Source organism: Haemorhous mexicanus, chromosome 21, assembly GCF_027477595.1.
Source record: "Haemorhous mexicanus isolate bHaeMex1 chromosome 21, bHaeMex1.pri, whole genome shotgun sequence".
Classification (NCBI taxonomy): Eukaryota; Metazoa; Chordata; class Aves; order Passeriformes; family Fringillidae; genus Haemorhous; species Haemorhous mexicanus.
Window position 1 is genome coordinate 5,983,592 of NC_082361.1, and position 12,424 is coordinate 5,996,015.

General features: G+C 61.8%; 3 protein-coding genes across 6 annotated transcripts; all 3 read right to left on the minus strand.

The window, feature by feature from the left end:
* Positions 1-870: 870 nt before the first annotated feature.
* On the minus strand, positions 871-5,667 carry ST6GALNAC6 (ST6 N-acetylgalactosaminide alpha-2,6-sialyltransferase 6). 2 transcript variants are annotated; one of them, XM_059864871.1, is made up of 7 exons: positions 4,564-5,667; positions 4,210-4,324; positions 3,300-3,364; positions 2,990-3,169; positions 2,426-2,823; positions 2,128-2,235; positions 871-2,048 (listed from the first exon to the last, which is right to left on the minus strand). In XM_059864871.1, the coding sequence occupies exons 3-7, from the start codon at positions 3,312-3,314 to the stop codon at positions 1,859-1,861; spliced, it is 891 nt and encodes a 296-aa protein (XP_059720854.1). In that variant the 5' UTR covers positions 3,315-3,364; positions 4,210-4,324; positions 4,564-5,667; the 3' UTR covers positions 871-1,858. The 2 variants fall into 2 exon arrangements, with proteins under 2 accessions (XP_059720854.1, XP_059720856.1); XM_059864873.1 differs by having other exon boundaries at positions 4,205-4,324.
* Positions 5,668-5,816: 149 nt separating this feature from the next.
* ST6GALNAC4 (ST6 N-acetylgalactosaminide alpha-2,6-sialyltransferase 4) lies at positions 5,817-9,320 on the minus strand. Of its 2 annotated transcripts, none has more exons than XM_059864870.1 (6): positions 8,830-9,320; positions 7,915-7,991; positions 7,514-7,684; positions 6,948-7,360; positions 6,705-6,812; positions 5,817-6,623 (listed from the first exon to the last, which is right to left on the minus strand). In XM_059864870.1, the coding sequence occupies exons 2-6, from the start codon at positions 7,924-7,926 to the stop codon at positions 6,434-6,436; spliced, it is 894 nt and encodes a 297-aa protein (XP_059720853.1). In that variant the 5' UTR covers positions 7,927-7,991; positions 8,830-9,320; the 3' UTR covers positions 5,817-6,433. The 2 variants fall into 2 exon arrangements, with proteins under 2 accessions (XP_059720853.1, XP_059720852.1); XM_059864869.1 differs by lacking the exon at positions 8,830-9,320 and adding an exon at positions 8,289-8,400.
* A 152-nt stretch (positions 9,321-9,472) lies between these two features.
* Positions 9,473-12,327, minus strand: DPM2 (dolichyl-phosphate mannosyltransferase subunit 2, regulatory). Of its 2 annotated transcripts, none has more exons than XM_059864874.1 (4): positions 12,041-12,215; positions 11,696-11,855; positions 10,599-10,701; positions 9,473-10,318 (listed from the first exon to the last, which is right to left on the minus strand). In XM_059864874.1, exons 1-4 carry the CDS (start codon positions 12,043-12,045, stop codon positions 10,260-10,262), a joined length of 327 nt encoding a protein of 108 aa, XP_059720857.1. In that variant the 5' UTR covers positions 12,046-12,215; the 3' UTR covers positions 9,473-10,259. The 2 variants fall into 2 exon arrangements, with proteins under 2 accessions (XP_059720857.1, XP_059720858.1); XM_059864875.1 differs by lacking the exon at positions 12,041-12,215 and adding an exon at positions 12,247-12,327 and having other exon boundaries at positions 9,924-10,318; positions 11,766-11,855.
* Positions 12,328-12,424: the final 97 nt, after the last annotated feature.

Genomic DNA, 12,424 nt, shown 5'->3' on the forward strand with positions numbered 1-12,424 from the left:
CCGTTGGTTCTTCCTCACCCTGGTCTTCGTGGTGGTGGGGGTCCCGAGGTTGTTGAAAACTTCTCACTATTTATACATTTTTGCAAATGAAGGCATTAATGCTCATTGGCTACACAGTTCCTTTATTCCATTGGTTAAATTATTCCCTCTCTTCTAATGCTAATTAATCCCATGCTCAGTCTCTCTTCCAGTCTAGTCCGTGGCTGTGATCTCTCCCTGCCAGAATTACCTTCTACCCAGCTGGAGCTGATCCCATCCACCAGTTACCTGGTTGGCTTTCCTTGTGGATTCTTTGTGTCCATTTTCAGTGACACATTCTTCTCCTCTCAGACAGTAGTACCGCCTCTATCTTATCTCAAATTCCTCTTACAATTCAGCAGGGGGGAGAGGAGCTTTAGTGGTTGCAGATGCTGTCTACCCCATAAGATGGGGTGATCTGTTTGACCAGTGACGTGTATGAGCAGCTGCCCCTCCACAGCTTGCCAGGATGTGCCAGACCAGGCTCAGAGCCAGTGCCATGGTGCTGCTCCTTTCTGTGCCCATCTCTTGGCAAAGCCCTTCCATGTCACCAGACTTTAGAGAGGCAATGGTGATCTCCCAGTCCTGGCACTTACCTGCCCTTCCTCCTCCTCTATGGCTGCAGAGACCCCTTCCTCAGACCCTGTGACCCCAGGGCACCTGGCGGGGGGTGACACAAGCCGGGGAGGTCTCAGTTGACACCTGTCACTCTCAGAGCTGGAGTCAGTCAGGGACTGGACATGGATCCCACCTGGACATGCTGGTCACCCTGCTGCCCCCTCCTGAGTACCCAGGGACAGTATTGCCAGGGGTCACTGCCATCATACCCAAAAACCCATCCACAGCCAGGGCTCAAGGTAACAGACTGCAGCAATATTTATTCCTGTACAAACAATTACAAAACATGGGCGCCCCACTGCTTCCCCCAGCACCCAGCCCCCCAAAACGCCAGCCACAGCCAGAGGGAAACTGAGGAATGGATTCCTGCCAAGGCTCAGCACCCAAACACACCATATTTAGCTGCTTTCCCCAGATCAACTTCTCTGCTGCTGAGAAATTAGTAACAAAGTCGTGCCCCAGCCACAGGGTGCCAAGAGGCACCACTGCCACCCACTTCTAAATTGCTTATAAGCAGCTGTTGGTCCTTTGTTTCCACTAATGAGCAGCCTCTGCTCACTCCTTCACCCAGGAAACCCAAGTAGAAACCCCAGGATTAGAAGCAGGAGAAAAAAGCCAAAAGCCCCTAAAAGCTCCCAAAACCCCCATCTTTCAGTTAGGAAAGGTTTTGGAAGTGTGGGGCACAGCAGTGCTTGGAAGGGCTGGTGTTTTTGGGGTGCTGGGACAGGGAGGGTGGTAATGTCACCCCCTTGGGGTCCCACCAAAAACTGTGGGGCTCTGCTGTGGGAAGGATGACTGAGGACTGGGATGATGGGCTGGGTATGGCAGGGGAGGGGGCTGAGCTCCAAGAGGGGTCTCCTCACCCAGACAGTTGGGGAAAGAGTCTCTGTGGTGACCCCAGAAGTGGTGCAAACCAAAACTGAGCTGAGGGGACCTGGAACCCCTTATAGCCTCACAGGGGCTGCAATGTGCATGGACCAGGATAGGGCAGGATATCACACCCAAGTATCCTGCACATGGAGCGGGGACACCCCAGATCTTACATTCACCACCTGGCCCCCAAAAACCAGCTCAAAACCCAACACATCCCAGGGGCAAGGAGCCACCATGCACACAGCAGTGGTCCTGTGGGAGGCAGCTGGTGGCACCTGATCCCGCCACTCCCAGGGGGATGCAGGGGAACCCCCATCCATCCCAGCTGCCCAGCAGCGTGGGGCAGCCCCTAGGTCCAGGTGGGGTGGGAGAAGGTGATGTTGTAGAGGCCGGCCCAGCTGGCAAAGACCCTCTTCTCAGTGATGAAGCGGTGGTGGTTGCCCCGGCGGCTCCGCTCGTTGTGGATGTAGGTTGTGCACTCGTCGGGGCCCTTGGGCTCGTAGTAGTGGTAGGGCAGGCGGCGGGGTGGGGGGTGGCGGCTGCAGGGGGCGAAGAAACATTGGGTGAGTCCCATGGTGGGGTCAGGGCGCTGGGGTGGGGCCCTGGGGGTCTCCTTACCCGCAGTAGCTGGGTGGCACCATGCCATAGACGTGGATGGCGTCGCACAGCTCCACCGCGATCACCATGGTGAACCAGCCAGTACTGAGCCATGAGCGAGACTTCTCCCTGGAGAGGAAAAACAACAGGAAAGATGAAAGGGGAGAGGTGATGTGGATAATGGACCCCCTCAGTGTCCCCATTGTGCTTCAGGGACCCCCAGCTCAATGCTGCAGCCCATGAAGCAGCTCCAAGAGTCAGCTCTGTCTTGGGAACCTGCAGAAAGGGGGACACAGCACGAGAGGTGGCTCTGAGGTACCTGTCCTTCCCTGTCTCTCCCCGAAACAGGTCATCAAACTGCTTCATGCGGCCGGGGGAGACAACGTAGGCTGTCATGTTGGGGAACGAGGCGCAGACGCGCTGGATGATCTTCAGGAGGCTCTTCTGCATCTTGGTGGGCGGCCCCCAGAAGATGAAGATGGTCTCTGGGGTCTTGTTGACGAACTCCTGGGGCCGCTTGAGGACACGGTAGAGGCTGGAGTGGGCCACCACACGGAAGCTGGTCTTGTTGCCCACATCAGCACTGTAGCCCGTGGTGGGAGCATCATTCATGCGGATGGTGCACTCAGCCCCGTCGATGACCGTGCCCAGGTGGGTGCCCAGGAGGTGGCTGGAGCTGGTGACAATGACGCATTGGTGACAGCGGGCAGACAGGGTCTGGTGATGACAAGTGCCGTCAGCAGGTGACTTTTGGTGTCACCGTGGACAGGGTACTGTTCCCCGCGGAGTCGCTGTCCTCGGGAGGGGACAGTTGGGCTGGATGCCAGCAGAGGGACAGACCCTGTGTCACCGCCCGGGCCCAGCCCTGCCGCCCAGCCCGTACCTTGTTCCCGCAGACAGGCAGGTACCCGCTTTTCACCCCCCACTTCTTGAGGTCGGGGGGCCGGCGGGCTCTGCCCCGCAGGCGGCTGTAGGGGAAGACCTCGCTCCCGTTGCCGGAGCTGTAGATGATCAGCAACATGATCAGGGCAAAGAGGACCCCCAGGGCGGCGGCGCGCTGGCTCTGCGGGCGGGGGGACAGCATCAGCCGCTGCCCCCACCCCACGGGGGTACATCCATCCCTCTCCCAAGGCATCTCCAGCAGGATGCCTGCTGTCCCCAGGACATCCCTGAGGTGATTCTCCGGCACTCACCGCGCTGCCACTCATGTCTCTGTGCCAGCCTCAGCACACAGCGATCGCCAGCGACCCGCGAGCACCTGCAAGGCATGTGGTCACCCTCAGCCTGGCCCATTGTCCCCAGGCTGCCAGGCTGGTGGGGGTACAGGTACACAGGACGAGTCACCATGTCCCCCTCTGAAGAGGAGAACAATCCCCCAGAATTTATGAGGGGGAAAGAAATGCTGTTGACAGAGGCTAGGCAGACTCAAGGATGTGGAAGAGCCAAACCCAGCCTGGGGAATCCCCACGTTAAGCTGGGTCCAGGAGGATTATCCTCCCCTCCTGGGGATGAAACCACTCAAACCGCAGGGTTAGGGAGAGTCAACCTGCTGCTCGTGCAGTAAAATTCCATTAAAACCACTGCCACAGGAGCCTTGGCTCAGGAGGGAATGGAAGGAAGTGAGACCCGCTCCACTCAGTGCATGCATGCGATTACATCCAGCAGACCTGCAGGGACCTCTCCAGCCCTGGAACCCATTTTAACTTCCATTCCAAGTGGATTGACCCAGTTTAGTTCTGGGAGCCCTGGTTAGTGAGCCCCAGCCATTCCTGTAGTGCTCCGAGCAAATGGAAATTAAAAACCACTGAAGCCTCTTTACTAATTGTCACAAGGAAAATTATGCAACAGCCTGAGATCAACCCCTTGGGGGAGCTGACACCTCGTAACGCTCTCAGGGCCGGTGGTGGTGCCAGAAGGTACCAGCCTGCCCGGGGAGCCCAGGCCACGCTCGGCGTGGTGATGCTGAGGGGTTTCGTCGTGCAAAGGCTGTGGACGCTGTGGGACCCCCACTCCCGGATCCCACTTCACTCCCTCCATAGCTGTCGGGCCACGTGGAACCCCATGGAGGGGTCCCGCCGCCGGGACCCCGCGGCCTTACCTTACCTGCTGGGGGCTCTCATGAGGAGTTCGTCACCTCCTGCGCCCCGCGGGCGGCGGGCGCTGCCCAGCCCCACCGGCGGGCTCGGCCATGGCCGGGACCGGGGCTCACATTGTCGCTCTGCGGGAGAAGGCTGCTTCAGACCCCCGGCCCCCTCCTCCGCCGCGGGTCCCCCAGCCCGGACGCGAACCCTCCCGCCCTCCGGGAAGGGAAAACCCGCCCGGCCCAGGGTGCGAACATCCCTCCACTCCTACGTGCGAATCCTCCCCCGCCCCGGGGAGCATCCCCCCATCCCCGGCCGCGGCGACACGGGAGGGAGCCGGACCCTTCCTATCCCTCCATCCCCGGACCCTTCCTACCCCTCCATCCCCTGAGCACCGGCCGCGGGGGCAGGGGCCGCTCTCCCGCCCGGCCACGGGGCGTTCCGCCCCTGCACCGGCTGAACGGGCCCGGCGGGGACGCGAGAGCTCCACCGGCCGCTCCGGCCCGCAGTGCGCCCCGATACCGGTGCTGATAGCGATACCGCTGCCGATATTGATACCGCTGCCGATGCCGGTACCGTTACCGCGGCCGTTACTGATATCGCTGCCGTTGCTGATACCGCTGCCGATACCGACCGCGCCGCTGCCGCCGCCCAGGCCGGGTCCTAGTGCCGCCCTCCGGGGATGGGGGAGCACGGCCGGGTCCTAGTGCCGCCCTCCGGGGATGGGGAGAGCCGCTAGATCCTAGTGCCGCCCTCGGGATCGGGAGAGCCGCCGGGAAAGACCGGGACTGATTGCCCGGTCCCCCAGGGCACAGGGGCGGGCAGAGGGGATGGGGGGCAGCGCTGCGCGGCCGTGCCAGGAGCAGCCCCCGCGCCTGCCCGCTGCCGGGCGCAGCGCATTGCTGGGATGCCGAGGTCTCCCCCGCGCTGGCCCGGTAGCTCAGGGCCCCGCTCGGGGGGGTTTCGTGGGGCAGGGGGAGAGCTCCACCGCTGGCAGGGACCTGCATTCCTGACGCCGATCCAGAGCGATTCTGGCTCTGCTGTGCGGGTGATGCCTTGCCCTGCATAGAGCCGTGGAAGCTGAGGTTGCAGGCTAAGAGCTCCATGGGCTCCTCTGCTGCCCTGCCCTGCAGGAAGAAGCCCTGGCAGCACCCCTAATTCCTCTACCACTTGCTCCTCACTGCACCCCCTCTCATCTCTGCTCCTCCTCTCGCCCCTGGCCCCTCTGACAGCACCAGACCCTCCCAAACATGTGGCATCTGTTTTCATGTTCAAAGGGCTGCTGTGGGCTCAGGGCCACGCACTGGCCCATAGCATGTCCCATCTCTCCAGTGACATGGGAGCTGCCAGTGCCCTGTGACAGCCCTGCAGCACTGAGTTCTGTGGGACTGAGGATCACCCCAGACCCAGCACCCATCCTGAGAGATGCAGCTGCTGGTTTCCAAATAACCTCAGCTGCTTTCAGCACCCTCTTCCAAGTTTAGGCTCAGCTCTACCCCCTTGTCACCTCCCCCTCTTATTTATAGCCTGTCAGCCTGTGACGAGGTGTTGAGTATCCCCCCTCCCTCACTCCCTGTCCTGTCCTGCAGCCACAAGGGGCACAGCATGGGGCACAGCAAGGGGCACCACTGAATTAAAAAGAATTTTAATGGCCACGTTTGCTTTGGTCTGAATCCAAGGACACTTGTGACAAGGCAATTCATAGCCCCTAGGGCACAGGTGGCTCCAGGGCTTCCAGCTGAGGGGCTGCAGGCACCAAGCAGCAGAAAGCAGAGCCTGGATCCAGCTGCCTGCATCCCACACCCAGCACTGTCCAGAGGGCACAAGTGGGGCAAGGACCACAGCAGAGCTTCATCCCTGTGAGAGGCACAAGTTTGTGGCCCTGGAGGGGCTGAGCATTTCTGCCCCATGTCCTGCTGGAGTCCAGCAGTGTGTCTAATCCTGCATTAAATATTCCTCCTAGTAGAGAGAGCAGAAAACCAGGTCTCCCTGGCACCATCCAGGCAGGTGTTTGGAGCTGGTGGGGCTGCATGGGTCCAGCTCATGCCTCCCATGTACCAACAGGGGCTTTCCAGCCCATCCACCAGCTGGGAAACAGGCACCGCTGCTGCAGAGATGGAGACTCCCTGCTCCAGGGCTTGGCAAAAGTGTCCAACCGTGCCACTGGCAGAGCTGAGACGTGTTGCTGCAGGATGAGAGCTGCCCTGCTGCCGAGGTTCCTGCCGCCTCACGCCGTGGCTGGCGCCCTACCTGCCTGCCCAGGATGGGTGGTTGAAGACAATGTTCCTCCTCTTGGCCCAGCGGGAGAAGATGGCTTTCTCGGTGATGAAGCGGTGCCCAGCCCGGCGAGCTTGCTCGTGCATCAGGTACATCCTGCACTCGTCCAGCCGGCCCTTCTCAAAGTAGTGGTACGGCACACTGGAGTGGTTCTTTTCCCTGGCAGGAGGGGACAGAGAGAGTGTGGGACTTGGGGGGACACCAGACCACCCCACACCTGCCCCTGCCACCCCCCCACACCTGCAGTAGCTGTCGCTGACCATGCCAAAGACACAGATCTGCTCGCACAGCTCCATGGCCAGGATCATGGTGAACCAGCCCGTGCTAAGGAAGGAGCCGGATTTCATCCTGCAAAGCATCGTGGTCACACTGGAGTGGGTGGAACCCACCCGCGTGGTAGTGCCACCACTATGGGTGCTTGATGGGGGACAGGTATGTGAGGGGGACCCGATGAGACCTCCTGACCTCAGGAGCCAGCAGTACCTGTTCTTCCCTGTCTCATTCTGGAAGACATCGTCACAGTATGTCATCTTCTCCTCGGTCAGGGTGTAGATCTGCAGCTGAGGGTACTTCTCCATCACCTTGACCAGTGCCTGGTAGGTTGAGCCCATCTTCTCCCTGTTCATCTTTTTTGCTGGCCCCCAGATGAAGTAAAGGGTCTCCTGGGACTGCTGGAAGAAGTAGGGCTGGTTCCCCAGCAGCAGCGGGACGCTGGTGTGTGAGACCACCCGGATGGTGCTGCGTGCCCCCACGTCCTGCTCGTAGCCGGTGGTGGGGGCATGGTTCATGCGCAGGACGCACTCCTGCTTGTCGATGGCCTGTCCCAGCTGCGAGCCCAGCATCTGCCCCGAGCTGGAGACGATGGCGCAGTGGCGGCACAGCGCTCGCTCCAGCGGCTGTGGGGAGAGACACCGTCAGCTCCTCCTTCCCTCCCGCCGCAGCTGGATACACCACAGCCCCTGCCTGCCCTTCCCAAAGGAAGGAGAACTGAGGCACAGGTGGGCCGAGCTGCCCCAGCGCTGCCCCAGCGCTGCCCCATCCCCACGCACCTTCCCGTCGGGAACGCGGCTGTAGCCCTGGAAGCTGCGGACGCTGGACGTGGCGGGGCTGTCCCGCAGCCCCGGGGCCGAGCAGCAGCGCTGTACGCGGGTGTGGTAGCAGAGCAGGATGTACAGCACCGCCGCCACCGCCGCGCACATCAGCGTTAGGAAGAGCCGGACCTAGGAGCAGAGCGGGGGGAGTTCTCCGGGCCTGCCCACGTGCACCAGCCCCGCGGCCATGAGGGAGCTGCCCCTCGGAGGGTGTTGAGGTGTGCTGGGGGGAGTAGTGCGGGGTGCCGGGCCCGGCTCACTCCCTGCAGCCCTACGGGCTCCGAGCCGCCCGCGGGCACCGGCAGCAGCCGGGCACAGCCTGCCCCGGCCCCTCGCCCCCTGCCCCAGCGGGTACTCACCAGCGTCTTCATCCTCGAGGGGCTGGCGAATCCCCGGGCGGGGTCCGGGGGTCACCGGGAGGGTGGGGGCTCGCACCCTGCAAGCGGACCGGGCTCAGCGGCGGCGCCCGGGCTGAGGCCGCCTAGCGGGATCGCCCCGGTCCCCAACGCCCGGGGTTCCATTCCACGCCTCGTGCCGGGACCATTATCGAGGCCATTACCGGGATCTCCCCCCCCATCCTCATTCCCATTCCCTTTCCCATTCCCATTCCCCGGAGTGCCCCACGTGTGCAGTTCCCCCCGTGCCCCGCGGGTCCCGCCCCGCTGGGCAGGGCTCGGGCCCGGGGTGTCTCCCCGGCGCGGCATCCCCGGTTCCCGGTGCCGGCCTCACTCACCGAGCCGGGATCCACCGGCGGGTCCTGCATCCCGCCCGGAGTGGGGCTGCCGGGCCGCGGCGGAGGCGGAGCCGAGCGGGCACTGCCGGAACCGGCACCGGGACCGCCCCCGCCCGCCCCGCCCCGCGACCCCGCTCCTCCGGGGCGCGCCCGCCCGTGCCCGTGGGCTCGTGCCCGGCGCACCGGGACCGACCACGGCACCCAGCTCGTGTGTCCCGGTACCGATCCCCGCCTCTCTCCCCACCGTGTGCCTCGCTAGCGTCCCCACGGCTCTTTCCCCCTCTCGGGGGGTCCTGCAGCCTCCCGGTCCCCACGGCTCTCTCACATCCCGATGAGCCCAGGGACACCACGAAGATCCGGGATGGCTCAGGAGTGGGACCAGGGCAGGTGAGACCCTGGTAGCTCAGACCCCATCCAATGGCCCCAGGCCCATCACCTGCAGCCCCTCCTGCCATGGGAAGTGTCCCCAGAGCGAGCTGCCTGCTGGCCTGGGGGGGCATCGGATTTCTCCCACTGGAGATAAAGAAACATGAGATGTAACCTTGAAACCGATCCCCCACACTGTCCTGAACAGCCCTGGGACGAGAGGAAGTGACAGGGACAGCACTGGGCTCCTGCACAGGAAGCAAGGCCAGAGGAGGACGTCACACCGGCAGCTGCTCACTTACCACTGAATTCTTCCACTCTCTGCTTCCTTCTGTCCAGCTCCAAACCACACCTGTGGGATGGGCTGAGCCCTGGCCAGCAGGTGAGCAGCAGGGAAGGGCAGCAAGAGGCTCAACAGCTCAGCATGGCCTGGCAGCCTCTGCAAGACCTGGAAACAAACCCCCAGCCAGAGCCTTACCTCTGGACCCTCTGCTGGCTCCTGCAGCCAGGCTCAGCTGTGGCCCTCGGGGTGTCCCAAGCCACCAGCAGGATGGGAGACTGTGGGATGTGCTGCTGGCAGGAAGTTCACAGTACATGCAAGAAGGGCTGGAGTGCCCCAGATCTGCCCTCTCCAGGCAGGGTACAGCAGCCCCAAGCATGGCAGAACCAGCATTTTTGGCCAGGTTGTCCCTGGTGCTTGCCTGCCTGACCTCACCAGCAGGACCTTCTCAGCAGGATGCCATGCACTGCCAGGGCCATGCAGCTGAGCCCACCCTGGCAGGCTTGTGGCACCCTTGGCATGGGCAGAGGACAGGGAGTGAGACCTTACAGACCTTTATTGAGGGTGGTCCCGCTTGCCATGGTCCAGGGGAGCTGCCAGGGCAGCAGCTGCTGCCAGGAGAGGAACCCCCCAGGGGAAGGACACTGCCACCACACCTGCCTGCTCAGCCCCAGCCTGACTGGCACATGGAGCCCTGTCCAGGGCAAGAATCCAGCCAGGACTGAGAGCTGTGATGGGAACCACACCCAACACTTCCCTGTGATCCAGGACATCTCACCACCCCCTCAGCTTGGTGGGACACAGGGAGCAGCACTGTCCCTGCATCCTCTGCACACCCAGCCTCATGGGAGTCCCTTTTCAGAAGAGCAAGAGCCCCCAGCACTGTGATTAGCCCTTCCAGAAGCAAATGGAGAAGGCAAACCTGTCCTTTCCAAGCCCAAAGTCTCATTTCTCTCCTTTCAGACTAGAATCAAAAAAACCCCACAAACTGTAGGTAAACTTTTAAATAAAATTCCCAGAAGGAGCAAACTACTGGGCCGAGCCAGAGCTGAAGGGAAGGAGTGCCCAGGGAGCGGGCAGGGCAGCCCCAGCTGGGGAGCAGGTCCCTCAGCAGGGGCTCTGGTCCCTCTCTTGATGAGCCTTGGATGAATCCTGCTTCTCTTTGGTCAGTGAATTGTAAACTACAGGTTTAGTCTCTGCAGGAAGGAACGTGGGAGCAGCTCAGTGCTGACACCTTGGAGATGTCTGCCTGGAGCTGCAGGAAAAGTCTGTTCCTGGCTATGATGCTGCAGCGTGGGCACCTCCTCATCTCCTCAGCTGGGCCTTCAGTCTGATTTCTTGGTATGTTTCCTGCTCTTCCACATGAAAAACATTATAAAAACACCTGCCAAGACAGAGAGAACCAATTCAGGTAGGAAACTTTTAATTCCAGGCACTTCTACAACACCTGGCAATGACAAAAAGAATCTCATCAGGGAGAGCAAGAAAATTCTGCTGTCCAGAAGCTCAAACAGCCAAAAATCACACACAAACACAGCCCCCGTGCCAGGCTAAGCTGCAACAGTAACCACAGAGAGTGTCAGACATTAGCTAAACCCCTAGCAACCTTCTTCTCTCTTCCTACTGTAGAAGTTTCTAATTAGAACCACAGAAATAACTCTCACCTATAAATAGCAGCAGCAGCAGCCCGGCTGCCACGGGGATGATAACTGCATATTCCCGAGGCAGGAAGAACTGGTGGATCCCATGGTCACTGTCCATGAAGGGCTGCAGGGACACAGAGGGGAGTCAGCAGGTGGGCACAGCACCTCGAGTGCAGCCTCGAGGTTTTGGGAGAAACATGGAAATGCCTGATGTGAGATGGCTAAAAAAGGGTGTCCAGACCTGCAGGGGGCTCGGACACAGAGACAAGAGTGGGTGGGCAGTGAAGGGTTTGGTGTTCCGTGGACAATGAGGAGGGGCTCTGCGGCTGGCACAGGGTCCCACAGCCCCGGGGAGTCGGGGCGGGCAGAGCTGCTGGGGCAGAACAGAGCAAATCCCTGTCCCTGTCTCTCTGCCCTGCAGAAGGGAGCAGCTGACACCGTGCTCCGTGGTTATCCCAGCAGGATCCCTGTGCAGAGGCCGTGGAAGGCTCTGGACACTAGGGAGCACTGTGAGGACTGGAACGCTCCTACAGCTCTGGGAATGCCGGGAGCACTGACACGGATCGGGCAGCAGAGTGAGCAATGCAAGAGGGGAATTCAAACCCCTGGAGTTGGAGGGGAAGCTGGTGCGAGTTCAAACATTAGTCCAAGGCTGAACCTGGCCTCTCACACCTGGAAAGCTCGTGGGGAGGAGTTTCTTTCCAGGGAGAAAATCACCAATAACCTCAGCTGACGTGTCCCCAGAAATGGGCAGCCTCACTTTCCCAGAGCCCTGCATTCCCCAAACTCTTGTCTGCCCTACCAGATTTGTTAAGATTTGTCTTTCTATATCTCCCTCTGTCATCTCCCACCAGAACCAGGAATCGGGGGGATGTGGACATTGATGACACCTCCATCAGAGGCAGGCTTCAGCTCTTCCCAATGGCTCATCCAGCCCTGTTTGGGTCAGCCCAGCTTGGAACAGCAGGTGGGCACCACGGTCAAAGTTTGGTCCTGCCCAGGCAAGGCCAGGAACACCCAGATGGGACAAGGACAGTGCCAGCACACTGAGGAAGATGTGCCCTACGATTTTTACCCCAGAAGTCAAGAGTCCTTCGGGCACACAGACACATCATCACCTGAACAAAGGGCGGGGAAACACCTGAGTATGGAGTGACTGGGCTTATACTGGCCAGAGGAATCCCGTACCAGTACGATGATCCAGAGGGTGTAGTAAACAAAGAGGACGAGGCTGAAGGCGACCAAGCCAAACCCAACCAGCTGGTCCGTCGCTGTGGCCTGCAAAGGAGAGACAGAGCGGGATCCCCACGCCTGGGCCCGAGCGGCTCAAGGCTCCTGCGGCTGGGTGCGTGACCGCGGGGCCGGGCAGGGACAGCCCGGGGCAGGGGCACCGCCAGCGATGATGCACCGCGGGCGGGCGGCCGGGCCGTGCCGCAGGCAGCTCCCAGAGCCAGCTCACACACCGCATCCCAGGGACCGCTCCCGGGCGGCGGCCGGGCCCACTCTCTCCAGTCAGGGAATCTGGCCAGGGCTCCGGACCGCGATTCGGCCCAAGCCCCCCGTGCCACCGGGCCGAGCAGGGACCGGGCCGAGCAGGGACCAGGCCGAGCAGGGACCGACCCTCCCTCCCCCGCCGCGCCGTCCCGCTCCGGGCCGGGCCCGCACTCACCATGGCGCCCCGGCCTCCTCCCCGCCGGCCCCGCCTTTCCGGCGCGACCACCAATCAGCGAGCGGTCCGCCAACCCCGCCCCGACAGCGGCCAATCGGCGGCGGCGGGCGGGGCGCGCGCCAGGCCCCGCCCCGAGCTCCGTCACCTCCCGGAGCCGCGAAACGCCCGGGAGAGAGCG